General features: G+C 46.4%; 1 protein-coding gene across 1 annotated transcript in view; it reads left to right on the top strand.

Annotated features, from left to right (window-relative positions):
* Window positions 1-18,668, top strand: part of KCNS1 (potassium voltage-gated channel modifier subfamily S member 1) — a 28,093-nt gene extending 9,425 nt beyond the window's left edge. Inside the window, exon 3 of the mRNA XM_032767401.1 lies at window positions 17,089-18,668. Within this exon, the coding sequence (XP_032623292.1) occupies window positions 17,089-17,544 (456 nt within the window). The 3' untranslated portion in view covers window positions 17,545-18,668. The remainder of the gene's footprint in view (window positions 1-17,088) is intronic.
* The last annotated feature ends 1,002 nt before the right edge of the window (window positions 18,669-19,670 follow it).

Below are 19,670 nucleotides of genomic sequence, written 5' to 3'. Positions count from 1 at the left end.
CCACTCACCTCCTGGCCATATCAGTTCCCCCATGCCATTCTCCATTCACCTCCACATAAATAGCAGCTGCTGATCCCCAGCCCAGTCAATTCAATTCCTCAAGGTCCGCTCCCCACTTGCCTGGCTCCCAAGCAGTACTGCAATACAAACAATCATAACAGCAGTCATCTATAGTCTAAACAGTAGAGACTCTTACTGTAAAAAAAATTCCATGTTGGGCACTGTGGCCAAAACCTTTCCTTTGAATCTCATCAGCCCACATGGCAGACAGAGGCACCTAAGTACCATGCAGCTGTTCGCTTTACCTGCAGACATACTTCATTGTCTTTCTGGTTACTGTTCGGAGAAACAGTCCTACTCCCCTTTTGCCAGCAAAGTGATAGACATCTAAACTACCACATCCCAGGAGAGTTGGGGGAATAACTATACTGCCCAGCCCACCTACTATCGGACAGCAAATACATCTTTAGAAAGCTAAGAGATACCAATTAATCTCAGCCTGTATTTTTCTCCCATTCTTGGCAGCTATGTCCAAAAAAAATGCATAAAGCAAAAATTCATAGATTCTTTGCTATCAAAGAGTGAGGCTATGCATATTTGCTTCCACTCCCACAGAAACACACATACTGCTGATCCTCCTATATCCTTGTCCATGTGACTAGTTCACCAGTGCAAATTTATCAGACTTCCCTCCTTGTTTTCTATCATTCCCTCTTGATAGGTCCCTCTGCAAAGAGTTGTTTTCAAAGGTCTGGTCTCCATTTAGTCATACAAAATGACCATCCCATGCACCCCATATTATCTTGTCAGCACCATATACCCTTATTTTCCTAAATATCTGTGAATGTCTATTGTATGCCCTTTATCATCTCTAGCCAAGGAGATAGTACCTTCCAAGAAGGTACACCTCTACCCCAATATAATGTGACCTGATATAACACGAATTCGGATATAACGCGGTAAAGCAGTGCTCCGGGGGGAGGGAGGGAGGCTGCGCACTTCGACGGATCAAAGCAAGTTTGATATTTTGCAGTTTCACCTATAAGGCAGTAAGATTTTTTGGCTCCTGAGGACAGCGTTCTATCGGGGTAGAGGTATATTAGAATTCAAATCTGAACTGAAATTGTCACTTAGCATATTTGTATGGCGCCTGGCTCATGAGTGGGACTCATAGACCCCCCTGCAATACAGATAATAAATCCTGGAATTCTTAGGGATATATGGGGTATTACTGTGGCTTTTAACTCTTTTCATTTCTTATTTTTCAGTACTGTGGCCACTCCAGCACTGCATACACCCTAAAACCAGCCTGGGGTCAGGAGGACTGGATTGACAGTGGTGGAATGGCTGCAAAACCTGAGAAACTGGGAAGACTAATTCTGGTACATGCAGAGACAAAAATAGTTAGTGCCAGGGTCCCACGGACCTATATTATGATCACCATATGTGGTTCTGCAGTGTATGATTGAGGCCCCCTACATGGACCAGCAGACTTGAAAAGTAGTGAGACTTTTAAAATCAAACATGTTATAAAGGCGTGAAACACAACACGTGTCTTAAGGCCCATGTTTTCAAGTGTTTTTTAAGATTTCTGTTTCTAAAGTAATAGTTCTTGTTACATAAATAGATAAAACAATTCCATTTCATTCTGAAAACCTGTCTCAAAAGTGAGCATTTACCTGAGGAATCTGGCAAAGGATGGCTGTAAACATGATGTAAAATTGTTACTTTCTTGGTTGCAGAATTCCAATAAAGTTGTACATGTGGGAAAGGCTCCCTGAACTCTCAGTGTTGCAGCTAAGTGTGAATGATAGTGCAACAGAGCTGGGACTGACAAGCTGATTGTATGTTATGCAGGGGTGAAGCCTGGGAAACTAGGATTTTCCTGGGCTTTGACTCAGCCTGAGCTACTGATTTGCTGAAGGATGCTGAGCAAAGCCTCTCTTGATCTACTTTGGCAGAGATTGAAATCTCACTGAAAACACCAAATTGCTGCGTCAGATTTAAGTTTCTTTTTGCTGGCATGTAAATTACAAAGTATTGTTAACATCTTCCTCCCTTCTGCAAAAGCATACAGGATCAGAGGAATGAAAGTCCATTGACATAAGAGGGAAGTAGGGAGTTGGTATCTTTGGCAAGTGGACAGATTAGCATTAGTGCCAGAGACATGAGCAGTGAGATTTCTGCTGTTTATTGTAAAGAAACTCTGGATGTTCATCAAATCACCCGGGACATAATCCAAAGCCCATTAAAGTAATGAACCTTCCCATTCCCTTCTGTGGTCTTTGGAGCCAGCACTTGGTTCTGACAAAGCCTCTCCAGGGGACAAAGGTCCACGTGAAAGAGGATCTGCTACAAGCCAGACCCAGCCACGCTTCACCCCCCCCTCATTGTCTGCTCCTAGCTATTGTACTTTATTCTGTCCCTCCAGCCTCTTTTATTTTTATTGACTCTTTCTGAACAATTGTCCCTGGCACTCCATGCTGTTAAGAGGCTGCCTGTTTGAAATTGACTTCCAGAAGATGCTGCCAGTGAGGCAGCAGTTGCAGAAAACATCGGAGAACCTCTGCTCTAATTAGTCCATCAGGCTTGGAAGGCCAATTCATGATATTAGATGCAGCTATCATGCTTCTCAGATACAGGTGAGGTGCCTAACTCTCATTGAAAGTCAGTAGGAGTGCCTAACTCAGGTGCTTTTGTAAATCCCAGTAGGCATCTATCTGTATCTTTAGATCCTATGTATCCTGGGCAAGTACAAAAGGCTATATTTACAGCAGTCACACAGGAAGCTTACACCGAAGCCAGGAAGTGCATCCAAGTCTCAGTCCAGTGCTCGATCCAGGAGAACATCCTTCCTCCCCTTAATTCTCACTTGTGCCTGGGCAGGGACTGTGATTCCAGAGTCTTATACCACATGGGCACAACAGAATATGCCAAGGAGCGACTTCCAGTCTTCACACTGCAGTCCCTTTTGTTTATTCATTTGTATCCTCACCCTAGTGTCCTAAGATGGAAGCCGAGCTTGGTTTGATTTTCCTTTATTGCATTAGAGAAAATATTTTGTGTTTCTTTGAAAAAGCCCTACCCTGACTCACGTGAAGCCCAGTTACAGGCAAACCTCTCTGGCTTTAGGGCTCTGATTTCATCAGAGCCAGTTAGCTTAGCTCCAGTAGTTGCTTAGTAGGGAGACTTCTAAAGCAGCTGCTATTGGGGTCATTATAGTAATTTCTTCCAAACCCACAGTCTCTCCTGCAAACAATCACTTACTAGAAGCAGCCGTGTTCTTATGGAGTTACCAATGAGCAATGCATTTTAAAAACAAATGACTGTGCACAGGCAGAAACCAATTTCCAAACATGACAATCTCAGATTCCTCAAGCCCCCGTGTTCTAGTCCTGGCTGCGGTTGGTAAAACTGAAATGTCTGAGTTACAGAATCACATGACTTCTACTTTTCTTGCCCTCCAATAACCCCCAGTGGCTAAACAGATACTCTTTAAAAATGCATAAAAAATTTCTGTCTCGTTACTGCTGTCAGGCTAGGGCCATTGGAGGTGCTGCTATGTTCCAGCCTGGAGCAAGTGTTTTATAGCCAGTTGGTAAGTCCCTGAAAAATCGAGCTGCATTGCACACTCTGACCTAGTTTTCCCCAAAGGATGTCATTTTGGAATCCACAGCTGCAGGTGATGGTAGAGGAAGATTAGATTGTTCCTCCTTGAAATTATTAGAAACTGCTCAGCTCCTGTCGATAGTAATCTTGGGCTTAGTCTGGGGTGATGGGGGAGAAATCGATCTAAGATATGCAACTTCAGCTATGAGAATAGTGTAGCTGAAGTCTAGATATCTTAGATTGACTTACTTCGCATCCTCGGGGTGTGGGATCGATTGCCACCGCTCCCCCGTCAACTCTGCTTCCACCTCTCGCCTTGGTGGAGTTCCGGAGTCGAAAGGGAACGCATTCGGGGATCGATGTATCGCATCTAGGCTACCTGATCCAGCAGGTAGTGTAGACATACCCTAAGCAAAGCCTTGTTTGTATCCTGCTGTGGGATCAACCTTCTTATTCTCTCATCTGGACCATGGAAGTTCTCGACACCTGAACATCCACATTCTGATTTCCTTTCTCCAATGAGTGAAAATCAAGTTGGCCAGTGCTACATCACACACAAAAAAATCTGTTAAGTACAGTCACATAGCTCAGTGGTTTAAGCATTGGATTGCTAAACCCAGGATTGTGAGTTCAATCCTTGAGGGGACCACTTAGGGATCTGGGGCAAAATCAGTAGTTGGTCCTGCTCTAGTGAAGGCAGGGGACTGGACTTAACCTTTCAGGGTCCCTTCCAGTTCTATGAGATAGCTATATCTCCATATATACTTCTCGGTATTAGTTACAATCAGAAAGCTACTGAACTACATCAGGAACCCTCCCGTGTGCGGCATTGGGCACTCTGACTAGCATCAGGTAAGTATACCTCTTAACTCAGCTAGTTCTTAGTCACTTAATGTTTAGCTTCAGGTTAGTTGGTTTTCTGTTTTCACAGTCTGCACTGATTCATGCCTGTTTTGTCCATCTCTGTGGGTATGTCTTCACTGCAGAGTTAGCTCAAGCTCTTATCCAGGTGTTGCCCATAACCATCCTCACACACCCAAACCTCTCACCTGAGTTTGATGGTGCTTTCAACCAAGGTAAGCTGGCTTGGCTGGGGGTTTGGGTTATAGCCCAGGCTCCACTCTCAGGTTGGTAACTTACCCACTTTGCACTGAGAACATAGGCTGACTCATGTGAGCGCTGATAATCCTCCAGTGCCTACCCACACTTCCCCTGTGGGCCCAGAAGATCAGACAAGTTCTCCCCCTATTCACTGGGAAAGGATCAGCGCAGCTCAGCTTACTACAGCACAAAGAATCATGGGATATGTCTCCAAGTGTCCTAGCAACACAGGGTAAGGGGCTTGGAGGGTGGTACACTTACAGTGCAGACACAGTAACTCAGGTAGGGCTTTGCAGTGCAGCTGCTCACTCCAGGCTCAGGCTAACTTGAGTGCTCAGACCCAGTTGCCAATCACCTGAGTGAACTCTGCAGTGAAGACACCCTAAGTTTTAGCCTAACATTTTGAACATGCGGTGTTATGAGCAGTACTTTCTCCTTAGGCACAGTTTGACTTCTGCACTATGGGGCGAGGGGGAGCTCTAGTCAGGTCAATGAGGCCACACACGAGGAGGCAAATTCTGTGCCTGCCCAAGGCTTGCAATTCGGGGGTGGAGGGCATTGCCCCCCTACTCCTCCAAACTATGCCCATGATCGTATCTATAAAATGAACACATGCAAAAATACTTTGTGATGCAGTTAGGACTGCTGCACTCAGAACATGCCCCCGGGCTTTGTCATCTGGCTATCCACCTGCACACACATCTCTGTACTGGCCCACATTGAAAACATGAACCTTTTAGCAGTTGGGTGAATTTATATAAGGTAAGAAAAACAAGTGAAGTTGCTTCCTTTTTGCTGAGTTGGCCTTGCTGTACTGACAGGCTTAGCTCCTTCTCTCAGGGCTAGAAGACAGAGTGGTTGCCATCTGCCCTGCGTGCACAACTCCCAAGGTGAAATCTTGGCCCTGCTGAAGTCGATGACAAAACTCTCATCAACTATAATGGGGGCAGAATTTCTTTCCTCAGTTTCATTTGGTTTTGGAGGTCTTCACTTACTATCCTTTCTGCTTCCAGAATGTCTTGCCTTTCTGACCTGAGCCTTCTGAGTTGTAGGTGTTTTTACACATTCCCAGCAGATGAACAAACCACTTCAGAAGCCATAATTGGCTCAAACCATCAAGCAAAGAAAATCCAGTCCTATGGAGGTTCAACTATCTCAGATTAATCCTCCTTCGGTCCCCCTCCTGGGCTCTTTGGCATTTCCATCCTATAGGAAATTCCAATATTTTAACGTTTTTGTCCCAAATCAATCTGTTGACTTTCCAATCCTGAAATGCTATATGAAATGGAAAATTCTGAAAAATTCAGATTCAGAAATATGAATGTTTTGGTGTTGTCTTGATTTCACATTAATCTGTGTCTCTGTGATGGGAGTTGTAGGTTGGGTAACTCTTGTCCCCCTTGCCCTCTATAGGCCAAGCTACCTATCCGGACTACATCTCCCACAATATACTGTGGTCAGGTGTAACTCATGATGTCCCGCTGTGGTCCAACCAGGGGTGGGAGAAGATGACAGTGCACCATGGGAGATGTAGTCCAACCTTGGCCCATTGAGGCGAATGGGTGGCATGAGGCACTGCAGTAGCTCAAGTACATGTAGATCAATGTAGAACTGACCAAACATTTCAGTTTGGTTTGACCAACCAAAATGTATCAATTCAGGTCAACCTGATGCACAATGACATTCTTCATTTTGATTTTTGCAGTGGACTGTTGAAATTTTTTGGCCAAACAGACATCCCACAGAACGTTTCAGTTTTGTAGAAAAGCCATCTTCTGTTTAACAAATGAAAAAATTCAAAAATGTTGACAGACAAATCCTGATCAGCTCTTGCCATCACTGACTCATCTGCCCTTTTAGTCACCCTCCCAGCTTCTCTTATCGCCCATCATTAGGGCCCTACCAAATTCACAGTCATGAACTGTGAAATCTGGTCCCCCAGCCCATGAAATCTGGTCTTTTTGGTGCTTTTGCCCTATATGCATGTTTTCAAGGTTGCTGGAAAGAGTTATTCTCTAGAGGTGTGCACAAAGGCCTGTTAACAATAAGGCCCAGTAAAGGCAGCTGTGTAATTCCCAGCGCTTGATATTTAACAGCAGGATCTCCTCTTTCTTCAGCCCCCTTTCAGATGCTGGATATAGGTTCTATCACGTACAGCACCATAGATGAGCATGGTGTTCTGTGTTTTCTTCCCCTCATTTATACCCCTCTCAAGACTCAGTCCTGTTGCCAGGGCGTGGACGCACATCATGAGCCCCTTGTAAGATCAGCTGCTGTATGTTTGTACTGTGCAGGCCCCGGGGTGCAGTGAGGAGCATGACCTGGTTATTGAAGAGCATGATCAGGCTCTAGATGGAGTTGGTCAGTTGTTACTGTAGAACAGGAGCATCCATCGTTTGCTCTAATTCAGTGGGGGACAACTGCAATTGCAAGGTGTTTCCAAAACAGCCACACAGAGTTAGGGTAACAGCTACACTAGGAAAGTGCCTGGTGTGTTTTGTAACTTAAGAAGCAAGTCTGGTTGTTTTGCACAGACACCTGCAATAATGCACATCAGGGCCCTTTGCTTTCTGGTATCTTGCTTCTTTGTGCTCCAGATCACAAGGAAATATATTTTAAAACTCAGTTGTGTAAAAGCCATTTCCTCCTGCGCTTACCCTCTGAGGACTGAGGTTAGGGTCCTGGGATTCTGCAGCAGCTGATGATACTTGCCTACAATGCTGTTCTTTAGGTAGAAGTGAGAAACACAACACCCTGTGGGCCTGAACACTAGTCTTAACAGACTAAAAGCCTTCCTCAGCATGAAATGACTGGGGAAGTCTCACACTTCCACAGGCCTAGCTGGTGTTTCTGCACTGTTGCCTTATCATTGATTTTCTGATTTAAAAAGTCAGAGCATAAAAGGATCCATTTGAATGAGCAGTTCTGATGTGCACATGTGATACTGACACATACATGAGCGATGCCATCACCTATATGGATCTGGAGTCGTGAAATGGCATGGATTCCTCAGCACTGCATAGAAACCCTTCTTTTCCCCTAGCAGAGGCAGAAACGGGGTGGGGGAGTGACTGTTGTCTCGCTGGTGGCGGTTCATCCAGTCCTTTCAGTTCTGTGTTAGTTCAGAATCTGATGCACTCTTCTCAGTGACAACAGTAAGAGCTGGCATTGCCTCTTCTTTGGTTTGGAGATCTGAACAAGGCAGAGCCAGTGTCTCTCTTCTCCATGCATCCGACGAAGTGGGTATTCACCCACGAAAGCTCATGCTCCAATACGTCTGTTAGTCTATAAGGTGCCACAGGATTCTTTGTCTCTTCTCCATCTTCTTTGAATTGTGTGGGGGCAAAGGCCTTAAAACACCTCCCCAGTGCTGGACTCAGGATGGTGAGTGGGAAGGGAGGGGAATTGCTTCTGTTTTAGCTACTATCTAGTGCTTTTTTGTGTGTGTGTATGTGTGTAAACTTCACAGGACAAGGAGCGTCCTGTGAGTCTCCCATTAGGAGTGATTCTGTTCTTGTGCGTAAGGCATCAAAGACGGAGTCAAACGGGGGGCTGAAACAATTTGTATTATGGGGGTGCTGAGAGCCATTGAACCAAACTGTAAACCCTGCATATAATGGAAACCACTTCAATCCACCCTTAGTTCCAGCACCTATGAAGTCAAGTGGCCATTTAGCTTACTTCCAGGGACAGCTGGACAGACTAGGATTCTCTGACTTGTTTCTGGCTGGTTTCAGGCCCCGGAACAGCTTGGAGATGACGTTGGTCCGTGTGATGGATGGTCTCATTTGAGTGATGGATAGACAGTTTTCCATACTGATAATGCCAGATCTTTTGAGACCAGTGATCGCTAGCCGACGTTGAGCTGTCTGTGTGGAGTCTGAGTAGCTGGGGATGGATGCTGCTGTGCTGTGACTGCTGCTTTATGGATAAACCGATTCTGGGGCTGTCAGGTCAGCACCTTTCATTGACACAAAAATTAGCATAGGAAAGAACAGTACTGAATAAGACTGAGGGAGAGTGACTCCCCAGCCTGCGAGGTGCTTGGAGAGTTGGAGACTGTGTTTGCATCGGGGGAGCAGGTGTGATTCAGGGGGAGAAGGAAGAGAAGAAAAGCAAATGGAGATTAATCTCATTTTGTTTAATGGTGAAAGGTGTTAATACAGAGGTGAGAAAACTATGACCCACGGGCCACATCCGGCCCACGGAACCGTTCTGCCAGGCCCCTGAGTTCCTGACCCGAGAGGCTAGCTCCCAGCCCCTCCCTTGCTGTTCCCCCTCCCTTGCTGTTCCCCCTCCCCTGCAGCCTTAGCTCACTGCGCCGCCGGCACAAAGTTTTGGGCGGCGGGGCTGCAAGCTTCTGGGGTAGCGCAGCTGCAGAGCCTGGCCTGACCCGGTGCTCTGTGCTATGCGGTGCGTGGCTGGCTCCAGCTGGGCAGCGCAGCTGCCTGTCCTGGTGCAGCCGCACCACCAGCCACCAGTGCTCCAGGCAGCGTGGTAAGGGGGCATGGAATGGTGGAGGAGGGTGGTCAGGGGGTGGGAGTGTGGATAGGAGTCGGGGTGGTCAGACAGTGGGGAACAGGGAAGTTGAATGGAGACAGGAATTCTGGGGGCAATCAGGGAGATAGGGCAGGGGGATAGTTAGGGGCAGGTCCGGTGGGTGGTCAGGGGGAACAACAGCGGGGGTTGGATGGGACAGGGGTCCCGGGGTGGGTCAGATGGGGGTGGGGGCCAGGCCACACCTGGCTGTTTGGGGTGGCACCTCCATACAATTTCTGAAACCCGATGCAGCCCTCAGGCCAAAATGTTTGCCCGCCCCGTGTTAATAGATGCCATTCAGGAGCTGTCTGATCTATAAATTGTTACAGACCTGGTTAGAGCCTAAGCACCCTTCATTCAGGCAACATGGAAGGAGCAATTAAATACTTCTTTATTTTGTGATAACTGAAACAATAGGAGGCAAATGTCCAAAGCATTGGGACATGTTGCAGACAATGTATTCCCCAGGAACTGAAATTAAGGGGGGAGGGGGTCAGGGCCAATGAGGGGTGAGACCATGAGGGTGAAGGTGGGCTGTATGGCACCACAGTAAAAACTGAAAACTGTTTCATGACCATTTTATTAGATTTAACGCATGTTTTGAAATCACACAAATTAAAGTTGGCTACTCAAGCCTTCTATGAAGCACAAACATCTACATCCTTCTTGGTTCCATGTTATAATTTTGCACAACTCTGTTATTAATGAACTTCTTGAATGCAGTGCATTCATCTTTGGTGGCTTCTCGTGTGTCCAATATTTCCATTCCTTCAACTGATATGCTCATTAGTTCATTCATATGATCAGGCAGAAGGCTGCTTCGTTCAGAACACAAAATTCTGTTCAAAGATTAAAAAGAACACTCAACTGTAGCTGTCGTGACTAGGAGTAGCAAGAGATGAATTCCTATTTCTTTCGTCCCATGAAACATAGCATAAAGATTGGGTCGAGCCACTAGTGATGATAAAAAAAGAAGTTGAAGTCAAATCTTTATTCAGTCGTTGTATGATATTCCACTCTGTATTCAAATTCTCTATTCTGTCCTGAGCACATGGCAGCCCCATTGCTGGTAGTGCCTCACTTCACTCAACTGTCAGTGTTTTATAGGACGAGGATCTGTAAAAGCCACCTAGAAGTTGAGTAGAATCTAGAAGTCACCGCTGTAGATTTTTAAGATTAAAGTCTGTGTACTTTTTCAGTTGTCTTAAACACTTCTTGTCCTCTTCGCTTAAGGATTCAGTATAAATGCCTTCATTAGTCAACTTCTGGACTGAAGCCTTTGCTTCTTCCAGTACTTTTTCAACTGATAGCTCTCTGATTGACCCAAATGTAGACAAAGATCTACTACTGTTGTAGCAGATGCCTGGATAGCATTGTTTAATGATCTAAGTGGTTTCAGCGGCAGACTTATGAGAGATAGTATGGCAATAGTCTTCTCTGAACATAGTAGCAAAAGTAATCCACCAGCCTCACTACTTAGATCCATCCCATCTTGGTAGATACTTTTCCAAAGTCAGTAATAATGTCTGGAGTAATTTTAAGACAACAGCCAAGGATTGTTCATGAGAAAGCCAGAGGGTTTTCCCAGCTTGGACTAATTTGAACTTCAGCCCCAGTGTATCTTCTATATTTTCCAAGATATTCAGTCTTTTTGGACTCTTGCTGAAAAAAGAATATAATGAAGACATTAAACTTATAGCTTTTTAAATGTCTTTTGTAGAGTCTGCAGCTTGTGCTAGCACTAGTTGGAGTAGATGGCCTCTGCAGTGCGTACAGGAGGGATTAGGGGTTACACTTTTCTCTGAGCAAAGCTTGTACTCCACCACATCTTCCAGAGAAGTTTGCAGCTCCAACAAATGCAGAAGCAGCCATCTGTTTGGGGTCCAATTGACAAGCATTTAACTCTTCTAAGTGGTGGGTTGTCACAGATGCAGCTGATATGTCTTCTGTAACTTGAACATCTAGAAATGCATCTACTGGCCTACCTCTGACATCAAGATAACATACACAATGACTTAATACTTCCCCATTTGCATCGGTGCATTCATCAGCCATGTATGCAATTTTTTTGAATGTGGTGAGAGAATCTTCACTTTTTCAACTGTTGAGTCTTTCACTGTTGCACCATGTGCTTCTAGCAAGTCAGTTGACTTTCTTGTAGAAAGATAATGAGCATCTGCTGGTCTTGTTCAGAACCAGTGTTCAACTTCAGGATGAACAAGTGACAATGCACTTAACAATGGCCTCCAGTTTGGAGTATGTGGTATCTCTTACTTAAATAAAAAGTACGATGCCAAATCCATGTTTGTTCCCATGCCTCTTGAGGTTCCGCCCAGCTCACAGTGATTTCAGCTGAGCTCTCATAGGGGGAACCTTGCTGCTAGTGCAGACTGGGCCATCTCTTCCACTTAGACCTGATTATCAGTGATTTCAGCTGTAGTGGTCACTTAACAAAACAAAAGACTATCTATGGAGCCTAATCAGCTGTCTTTAAACAGTGGAGAGGGGCAAGTCAAATAGTACTCGTGACTCAGGCAGACCATCAAGCAAAACACCTATCCCCAGCCTCTCTCGATGCCCTCAATCAGCACAGGCTAAGTACAGTTCTACTGCCCTTTACTCATACAATAACAATAACAACAACATTTAATCCCCCCCCCCACACACACACACTCAAGTGATTTGTAACCCAACCCCAGCCAAAATCTATCACTTGGGCGACACAGCTCTGTTTGCTGGATACCTAGGTAGATTAGGTGTGACAGTAAATACGATCTGGTCCTGAAATCTTTCCCCCCAGTTCACCACTAGCTGTCAGGGAGAGCTCATTTAGACTTTGCTTACAAATCATAATTTGGCCAACATCACTGAAATGAATCCACTGACATCATCATAAACACAAAAGCTGTATAAGGAAGCTAGACTATGTTCATACTTTTCAAATCTATTATACTTTTTCAGATACACATATTTTATCATACGCTTTATATGCTTTTAAAGTATGTATTAATGTTTCAATTTCAATTCAGATTTCCAAACAATCACTAAATTGGCAACACTGCATGTAACTAATTCACAAAATTGGAGGGGGTGTTGGGGAAATTCAGGGTGTGTGTGTGGGGAAATCCCTGTTTGCAAAGCTTGAATAGGGCTACGGCCATGTCTACATTACAGGTGCTGCAGCAGCACATGTACAGCACTGTAGCGCCATGTGTAAACACTTCCTGAAGTGACAAAGGGGTTTTCTCATTGCTATAGGTAATCCACCTCTGCAAGCAGTAGTAGCTAGGACCTAGCTGTATCTATATAGAGGGTTAGATCACCATAGCAACAACTCTGGTCTGAATTTTTCATACCCCTGAGCATCGTAGCTATGTCAAGCTAACTTTTAACTGTAAACCAAGCCATGTGGTCTGAGGGATTGCCCTAGGACTGGTTGCACATGCAGGGGCTCAGGGATTGATAGGCGAGCCGTGTGTGTGTGAGAGAGAGCCAGCAAAGAAAACAATGTTTCCAGTGTTTAATTACCCTCATTGTTAATAGTTTGCACCTTATTTCCAAGCTGAGTTTGCCTATCTTCAACTTCCAGCCATTGGATCATGTTATATCTTTGCTAGACTGAAGCAAATATTTGTTCCTATGTGAGTACTTAGAGATTGTAGTCAAGTCACCCCTGAACATCTTTGGTAAACTAAATAGATTGAGCTCCTTGAGTTTATCACTATAAAGCAGATTTTATAATCCTTTAATCATTCTCATGGTTCTTCTCTGAACCCTCTCCAATTTTTCAACTTCCTGTTTGAATTGTGGACATCAGAACTGGACACAATATTCACAGAGCCAAATACAGAGGCAAAATTACCCAGGTTATCCTATTTACCTTTTTAAAATCTTGGCACACCATTAGCTTTCTTCCAGATTTCTGGAACTTCCCTAGTATTCCAAGACTTATTGAAAGTCAACATTAATGGTCCAGTGAACTCCTCAGCCATCTTATTTAAAAGTGTGGGATGTACGTTATCTGGGTCTGCTGATTTACAAAGGGTTAACTTTAGGAGGATGTGAAACAGCAGCTACTGAGTGGAATGGAAGGAGTTCTTATATGATATGACAACATCATTTCTTCATCCCCCCCATACAGAAATATTTAGTGAACACTTCTGCCTTTTCTGCATTATTAGTGATAATTCCATCATTTCCATCTAGTAATGGATCAATGCTATTATTAGGATTCTTTTTGTTCCTAATATACTTGGGGGGAAAAAACTCATGTCCTTAACTCTGCTGGCCATATAGTTCTCCTGGCTAGGAAAGTGCTTTATTTCTGTTCAGTGAAACCTGTTTCCAATTGACTTAAGCTAAACCACTCTACACTGAAATGAGTGCCCACATGGCCTTTGGTACATGTTTAACTATCAGTTTAAATTCACACCTTAAGTGATATCAGTGTGACTTCCTTGTGTAAACAAGATATGTAGAAAACATCTGATCTCTAAAGATTTCCATCTTTTTTCTGTCCTGCCTTGATCTACCATGACTCAGGAAAGGACTCCAGATCAGTGCAAGATAACTATTCCTGGGGGCTGGTAAGTGACAACAGATGACATGCTTCTGTCAAAAGCAGCCTGCCCATGTTTAAGGAAGGAGGTTGTTAAAGGGAAGAAGCTGTCACTCTGCCTGTCACCTCCCCTTGGGATCATACAGCAAATATTGCTATGGGAATAGAAATAAATCTTCACCAAAAGCATGAGCTTATTTGGAAGGTTTGAAGATGTTACCAGCCTCAGTTAGAAGAGCAAAGGGGGTTCATCAGTTCAGTCAGTACAGCTCTCAGTAGCCATTTCTCCAACACCCAGTAGGATGGGGTGTTTCTAAAGCAAACATCCCTTCTCTTGCTAGGGGCAGTCCCCCTCACTCCTATTCCTGCCCAAGAACACAAGGCTTCCTCTCCTGCCAATGTCACAAGAAAATTATTTCAGTGGGGGAGAAACTTTCCATTAGAAGATATCCAGAGTCCTGCCAAGATAAAAGGAGAATGTGTCCAAGTGTAATTAAAGGAGACCATATTAGCAGGGGTGATGGGAGAAGGAGTGGGAAGCCCCTTTATTTAGAAGCTTTGCTGGGAAGAATATTTTTCCTCTCCTCCCCGCACTGTAAACTGTTTTTTGTTTGCTCCCCAAAGGCCGAGGAGAAGAAGCTGAAAGTAAAGTAATGATTGCTATAAAATGGTTAGAGAATAGTATTGATTCAGGAGGCTGCATCCCATTAGCTCCAGGTGTAAATTACATACACATCCAGAGATTTTATTTCCTGTAACCCCTTCTCTGCTGCATTGACCTCTGGATTCTTGTGCCTTGATTAGTTTCTCCTGTAGCAGCCTCCCCTCAGTACCTTCTAACTCATGTAGGAGGAGAGCTGTATCTCTGAGCTGTCTGCACTGCTCTGTGTTTTGACTTCCATATGCTGTCCGTATGCCGCTGTCACTATGCCACTGTCCCTCCCAATTTGTCACTGAGCCCCTTCCTATAAATAGCAGGCTGTCCTATTGCTCCCATTCAGCCCACGTGACTGTGCGTTCCTCCCCTCTGATGAATCGCGCCTGCTATTCCCCACCTGACATGTGACAGCACAACATGCAGCAGTGACATTGACGGAATGACACATGACAGACCTGTTGGCATGACAGCAGCTCTGAGTGGTTGGTGCATGTGCAAGGATCCCTGCCCACAGCAGCCTGTCTTGAGACTTCCACATGGCAGTTGCCGAGCAGAAGAGTCCTTGTCCTCAGCTCCTCTTTGCCCAAATGTGGCAGCAGTGCCAGGAGCACTGCCAAACCGTGCTGATGAAACCAAACCCTCGGCCTGGGGAATGAACAGGGCTCCAGCCTTGAACCTTGACCACCCCTTGTGCTTCCCACAGCAGAGGCAGCGACCCCAGGCCAGGGTGGCCCCGGATCTGATTGGAAATTTTCAGCTTCCAGCCATCCCTCACTTTAAACTTCAGTGGAGCGGTGGATACTCATCACCCCTAAAAATCCAGCCACGTACATTGAAGTGCCTACAGCTGCACTAAGTTTAGACCCATGGGTTTGAAAATGCTGGTAGGTGTTATCTGTGCTAAAGAAATGAAGGCTACAGCATTTAAACCTCCTGTGGCCTTCATTCACAGCCTACGTCCTACCTCTAAGCCTCAGGGCAGAGGAGTCTGGGAGCACTGATAGTCTTGGGAGCGGTATGGGGTGCACCGTACAGCTGGACTGAGTGGGTCAGGGGGCAGGACTGAGCTGCTTGTCATGGAAAAGAGTCTCTGGGGCTATTCAGATCTCTGTCTGTGCCCTGCCTGCCTTCACCCCCGCAGTTGCACCTGCACCTCTTTCACCCTCCATCCTCTTTCCAAGTCAATCATAGCTGCCCCGTCTGTCTGCAGTTCCTGCTCACGCTGCAAGTTGCAGTGCTGGACCTTTGGAACAGCAGCAGTGAGCAGATGTTTGTAGGGCTCTAGAGAGCACCAAAGTCACAGAGCCTCCAGCACCACCCAGTAATCTAGAGTAATGCAAAGGACTTGCATCAGTTCTAAGCTCAGACACATTTCCCCTCCCTCTGGACCTCCTGGCTTGGGAGTTCTGCGAAGGCAGAATACTTTTCTCCCGAGGACGGAGAGCGCCTTGCATGCTCCCCAGCTTCCCAGGAAACTAACTTAGCAATGGTGACACACTGTCTCTAATTTTCTTCTGCCAGAAAGATGGATTCATCTCTCATTTAGCCCTGTGGTATGGAGGGGATACAAAGAATTGTCAGCAGGCTCCCAGTCAAACGTCCCACAAAATGGCAGTGACAAATGATGAGAGAAAAGCACACTAGCCTTGCCTGGCTCATGTCCTTCCCTTGAGCTGTATGGCTGCTGGCAGGGCCTTGATCATTGCCTGGCACCTGGCTCCATGGAGGTGCTTCCTTCCTATTATGAATGCAGGCTTATAAGTGGAGACAGGGAAGAGAATGACAGATATCGATTTGCTACTGGGAAATCAATTGTGTCCCTGACTTAATGCTACAGACCCCAGACAAGTTCGCATCTCAGCTGCATACAAACCAGAGTCTAGTCTAAAGCATCACTGGACACTTGGGCTATTTGGACTCCAATAGCTCAGTGCAGAAATTCCATGAGCACTAGGCAGGGGAGTCACTGGTCCCTCCCTGGTTCATTCCTCCTTCACAGTAACCCCACTGGAAATGGCCAGGGCATTGCTAGTTGATCCTGCAATAGGCAGAATGGGAATCAGCAGTGCAGCTTGAGTCAGACCCACAGAAGTGCCCCAGCAGGGCATGGATTTCAGGGAGCCTCAGTTGCCCATATATGTAGCTCAAACTGGTGCCAGCTTTTGGACAGACGGCAAGTGAACACTCTACTCAGCAGCTGGCTCAAGACTGCTAATTGCAAACAATTAGAATAGCAATGAAGCTCCCCCCACCCAACAAGTGCATAATTTTGTCTCCAGCTTGGCTTCCCACATTCCCAAAGAAATGTCTTTTTCTCCTTATGGTGGGAACCTGAAATCCTCGACTGGAACATTTAAGGTGCCCACACACCAGGGTGAAGGGAGAGAGACTGCTAGTTCTAATTCAGTGGAATGGATTCCTGCCTTCCCGTGTGACACTAAGGCAAAGAGCAAAATTCCAGGGAATGAACATGAGGAAGGAAAGCCAGTTAGAATATTAGGGAGCGAGAGGGAGGCGTGTCGGAAGCAAGCCTGTCTTGTATTCATGCTCATTAGGTCTTGTTTTCTGGCCCCCTAGACAGCGTCAGGGCCTCTGCTGACTCTCCCTTTGCTTTGCCTTTCAGCACAGCTACAGAGAGGTGGGCATCCTGCTGCTCTACCTAGCGGTGGGAGTCTCTGTGTTTTCTGGAGTGGCCTACACAGCGGAAAAGGAAGAGGACGTTGGTTTCGACACAATCCCTGCCTGCTGGTGGTGGGGGACAGTCAGCATGACGACTGTGGGCTACGGCGACGTGGTGCCGGTGACCGTGGCCGGCAAGCTGGCAGCTTCAGGGTGCATTCTGAGCGGGATCCTGGTGGTGGCTCTGCCCATCACTATCATTTTCAACAAGTTCTCCCACTTCTACCGCAGGCAGAAGGCCCTCGAGGCTGCTGTGCGGAACAGCGACAAGAAGGAGCCCAAGGACTCTGAGAATTATCCCAGCCAGAACCATGACTCAGAGACTCTGGGGGAAGCCTTCCAGGAAGGAGGCAGAGAGGATTTCCATGACCTAATCAGAGACACCCTTCCTGCTCACTGACCTTACTGAGGCTAGAGTACATGGCTCCTCTCTGGTACCTTCTGTCCTGGAGACGCGTGGCAGTGAGGATCTGGTTTGTATGGAACTGTCCCTTCTCCCCTCACCACCTCTCTCACGGGAAGTGAACAGGACCAGAGACTGCAGATGCTGCTCATGCAGTGAATTGTCCTTCTGCCAGGATGACGAAGCTACCAGAACTAGAACAAGAGTGACTCTGTGGTGCCCAAACTCTCCGGACATCCATCTGGCCTCCCTTAGCACTCCGCACAATGTTGGACTTCATCCTCTGCCGAGCCAGGGCCATTCAGAGCCAAGGGCTCAAAGCAGTATCCCCATCAGATGTCAGCTGATTGTCATCTTGAGTGGGGCGGCACACAGCAGCTGTATCCATTTGGGCACTTCTTGAATTATCGTATTTACTGTATTAATGGCAATGCTGTCAGTGCCCCCCAAATGACCTATAAGCAGGTGCCAGGAAATCTGGAATTAAATATAATGGACTTAGAAAAGGAAACCAACAGAAAAGGAAACAGGGAGACCTCAGTGTATCCAACTAGCCTCCAGGACGGGCTCCCAAAGTCCTTGGTTAGCTAAGGGCAATCATCCTGCAGCCTAACGTTCTGTCGCTGTCCATCATAATGCTAATGCGCAGCCCCTAGTCCCCTTCCCCGCCCTCCCCTAGAGAAGAAGTGAAATCCAAATTGCAATAGTGTTCACAACAGAGAAAGTTGCTGAGGGGTGGGGGTAGAATTCAAGGCCTCACAATGTCTTCTCTGCAGCACTGGAGTGTGATGAGTAAGCCCACCTCAGATCTAGCTGGTTGCCTGGTGGGTATGCAGCCAGGGCTGATATAAACGCTGGGTCTCATCCTCCTTACAGCTTTAATCCTGGGAAGAGCCTAAGCTGGTCATATCCTTTCAGTGAATAAAGAAGAAAAATAAGGGTGATAAAGTTAATGGGGCCTAGATACCATGGTGAGGGGCATACCAGGAAAAGAGAGAGAGAGAGAGAGAATTACATAGGATGCCCTGTTTTACTCCTAGTGCATAGCTGAAGCTGGAATCATCCTCAGGTGCCCTTGGAAGGACCCTCATCTCAGCGCATGCATTTGCCTTCATTAGTGACTTGCAGTCACAGCACTTGCTGTGTTCAGAGTGTCATCCCCCAAGATGCAATGTTCTGGGGAGAAGCAGAAGGCTGGGTTTGCCCTGGGCTCTCTGACGCCACATGGGAAGTCCTAGGAGAGATCTCAGTAAGTCTGTGAGACGATTCCATGTTTGCCAGCATTCCCGATATGTTCCCCAGCCTGGCACTGAGCCACACAGCATACCCTGTGTGAAACAGGCATGGTGTGCATTGGCCAGACAGCCAGCAAACCCACTGCTCACACCAAATCTGCCCCATGAGATCTGGAGAGAGTGTGTTTGTTGGCAGAGGTTGCCAGTGCTCTGATAGGAAAGCCCAGGAGAGAGCAGCTTTGCAAGAGATTTGACAGACGTAGCAAGAAGAGACGATGTCCTTGCTGTATGCAGGATGCCCTAAAGCAGAGTGATAAACCATGGCCTGTACCTAGACACATGCTCCATGATGCCTACAGGTTTTTTGCCTTCGTTCTCACAGCCTCCTACCTCTGGCGAAATTGCCAAGTACTGGCCGTTCTGCTGTGTCCAGTGACTGCTGCAGGCTAGTTACATAGTGAAACAAAACTCCAATGCTCTGATCTGCTGGACAAGGTATTCTGCTGCGTCTGGGCAGGGCTTGTGAAATCTTCACACTTAGGTTTGGTTCCAAATTCAGCCATCTCTCGCTGACCCTCCCCCCTGCTCTCCCCTGCCCTCCTCGGATGTGCTCCAGTCCTTTCTAATTTTGTTACCCTCCAAGACTTTTCAAACATCTTCTTGGCCCCTCCAACACCCACGCCCCTGAAACTCCTCAGTCGCATGGTCTTGCTCCGCTCCCTGCCCCACACCTGCATACAGAGACTGGTTAACGTCCATCCCCAGATCTCTGCTGGGATGCATTTTGGGTTCCAGAGTCACATGTTTAGACGCAGCCAAGGCCTTATTTTGCTCATTCCTATCCCTAACGTTTAGAATCTAAGCAGCCCAGCACGTTCTCGCACCATC

Source organism: Chelonoidis abingdonii, chromosome 14 (genome assembly GCF_003597395.2).
Source record: "Chelonoidis abingdonii isolate Lonesome George chromosome 14, CheloAbing_2.0, whole genome shotgun sequence".
NCBI lineage: Eukaryota > Metazoa > Chordata > Testudines > Testudinidae > Chelonoidis > Chelonoidis abingdonii.
The sequence above is the reverse complement of the archived record's forward strand: the minus strand, read 5'-3'. Positions and strand labels throughout refer to the sequence as shown.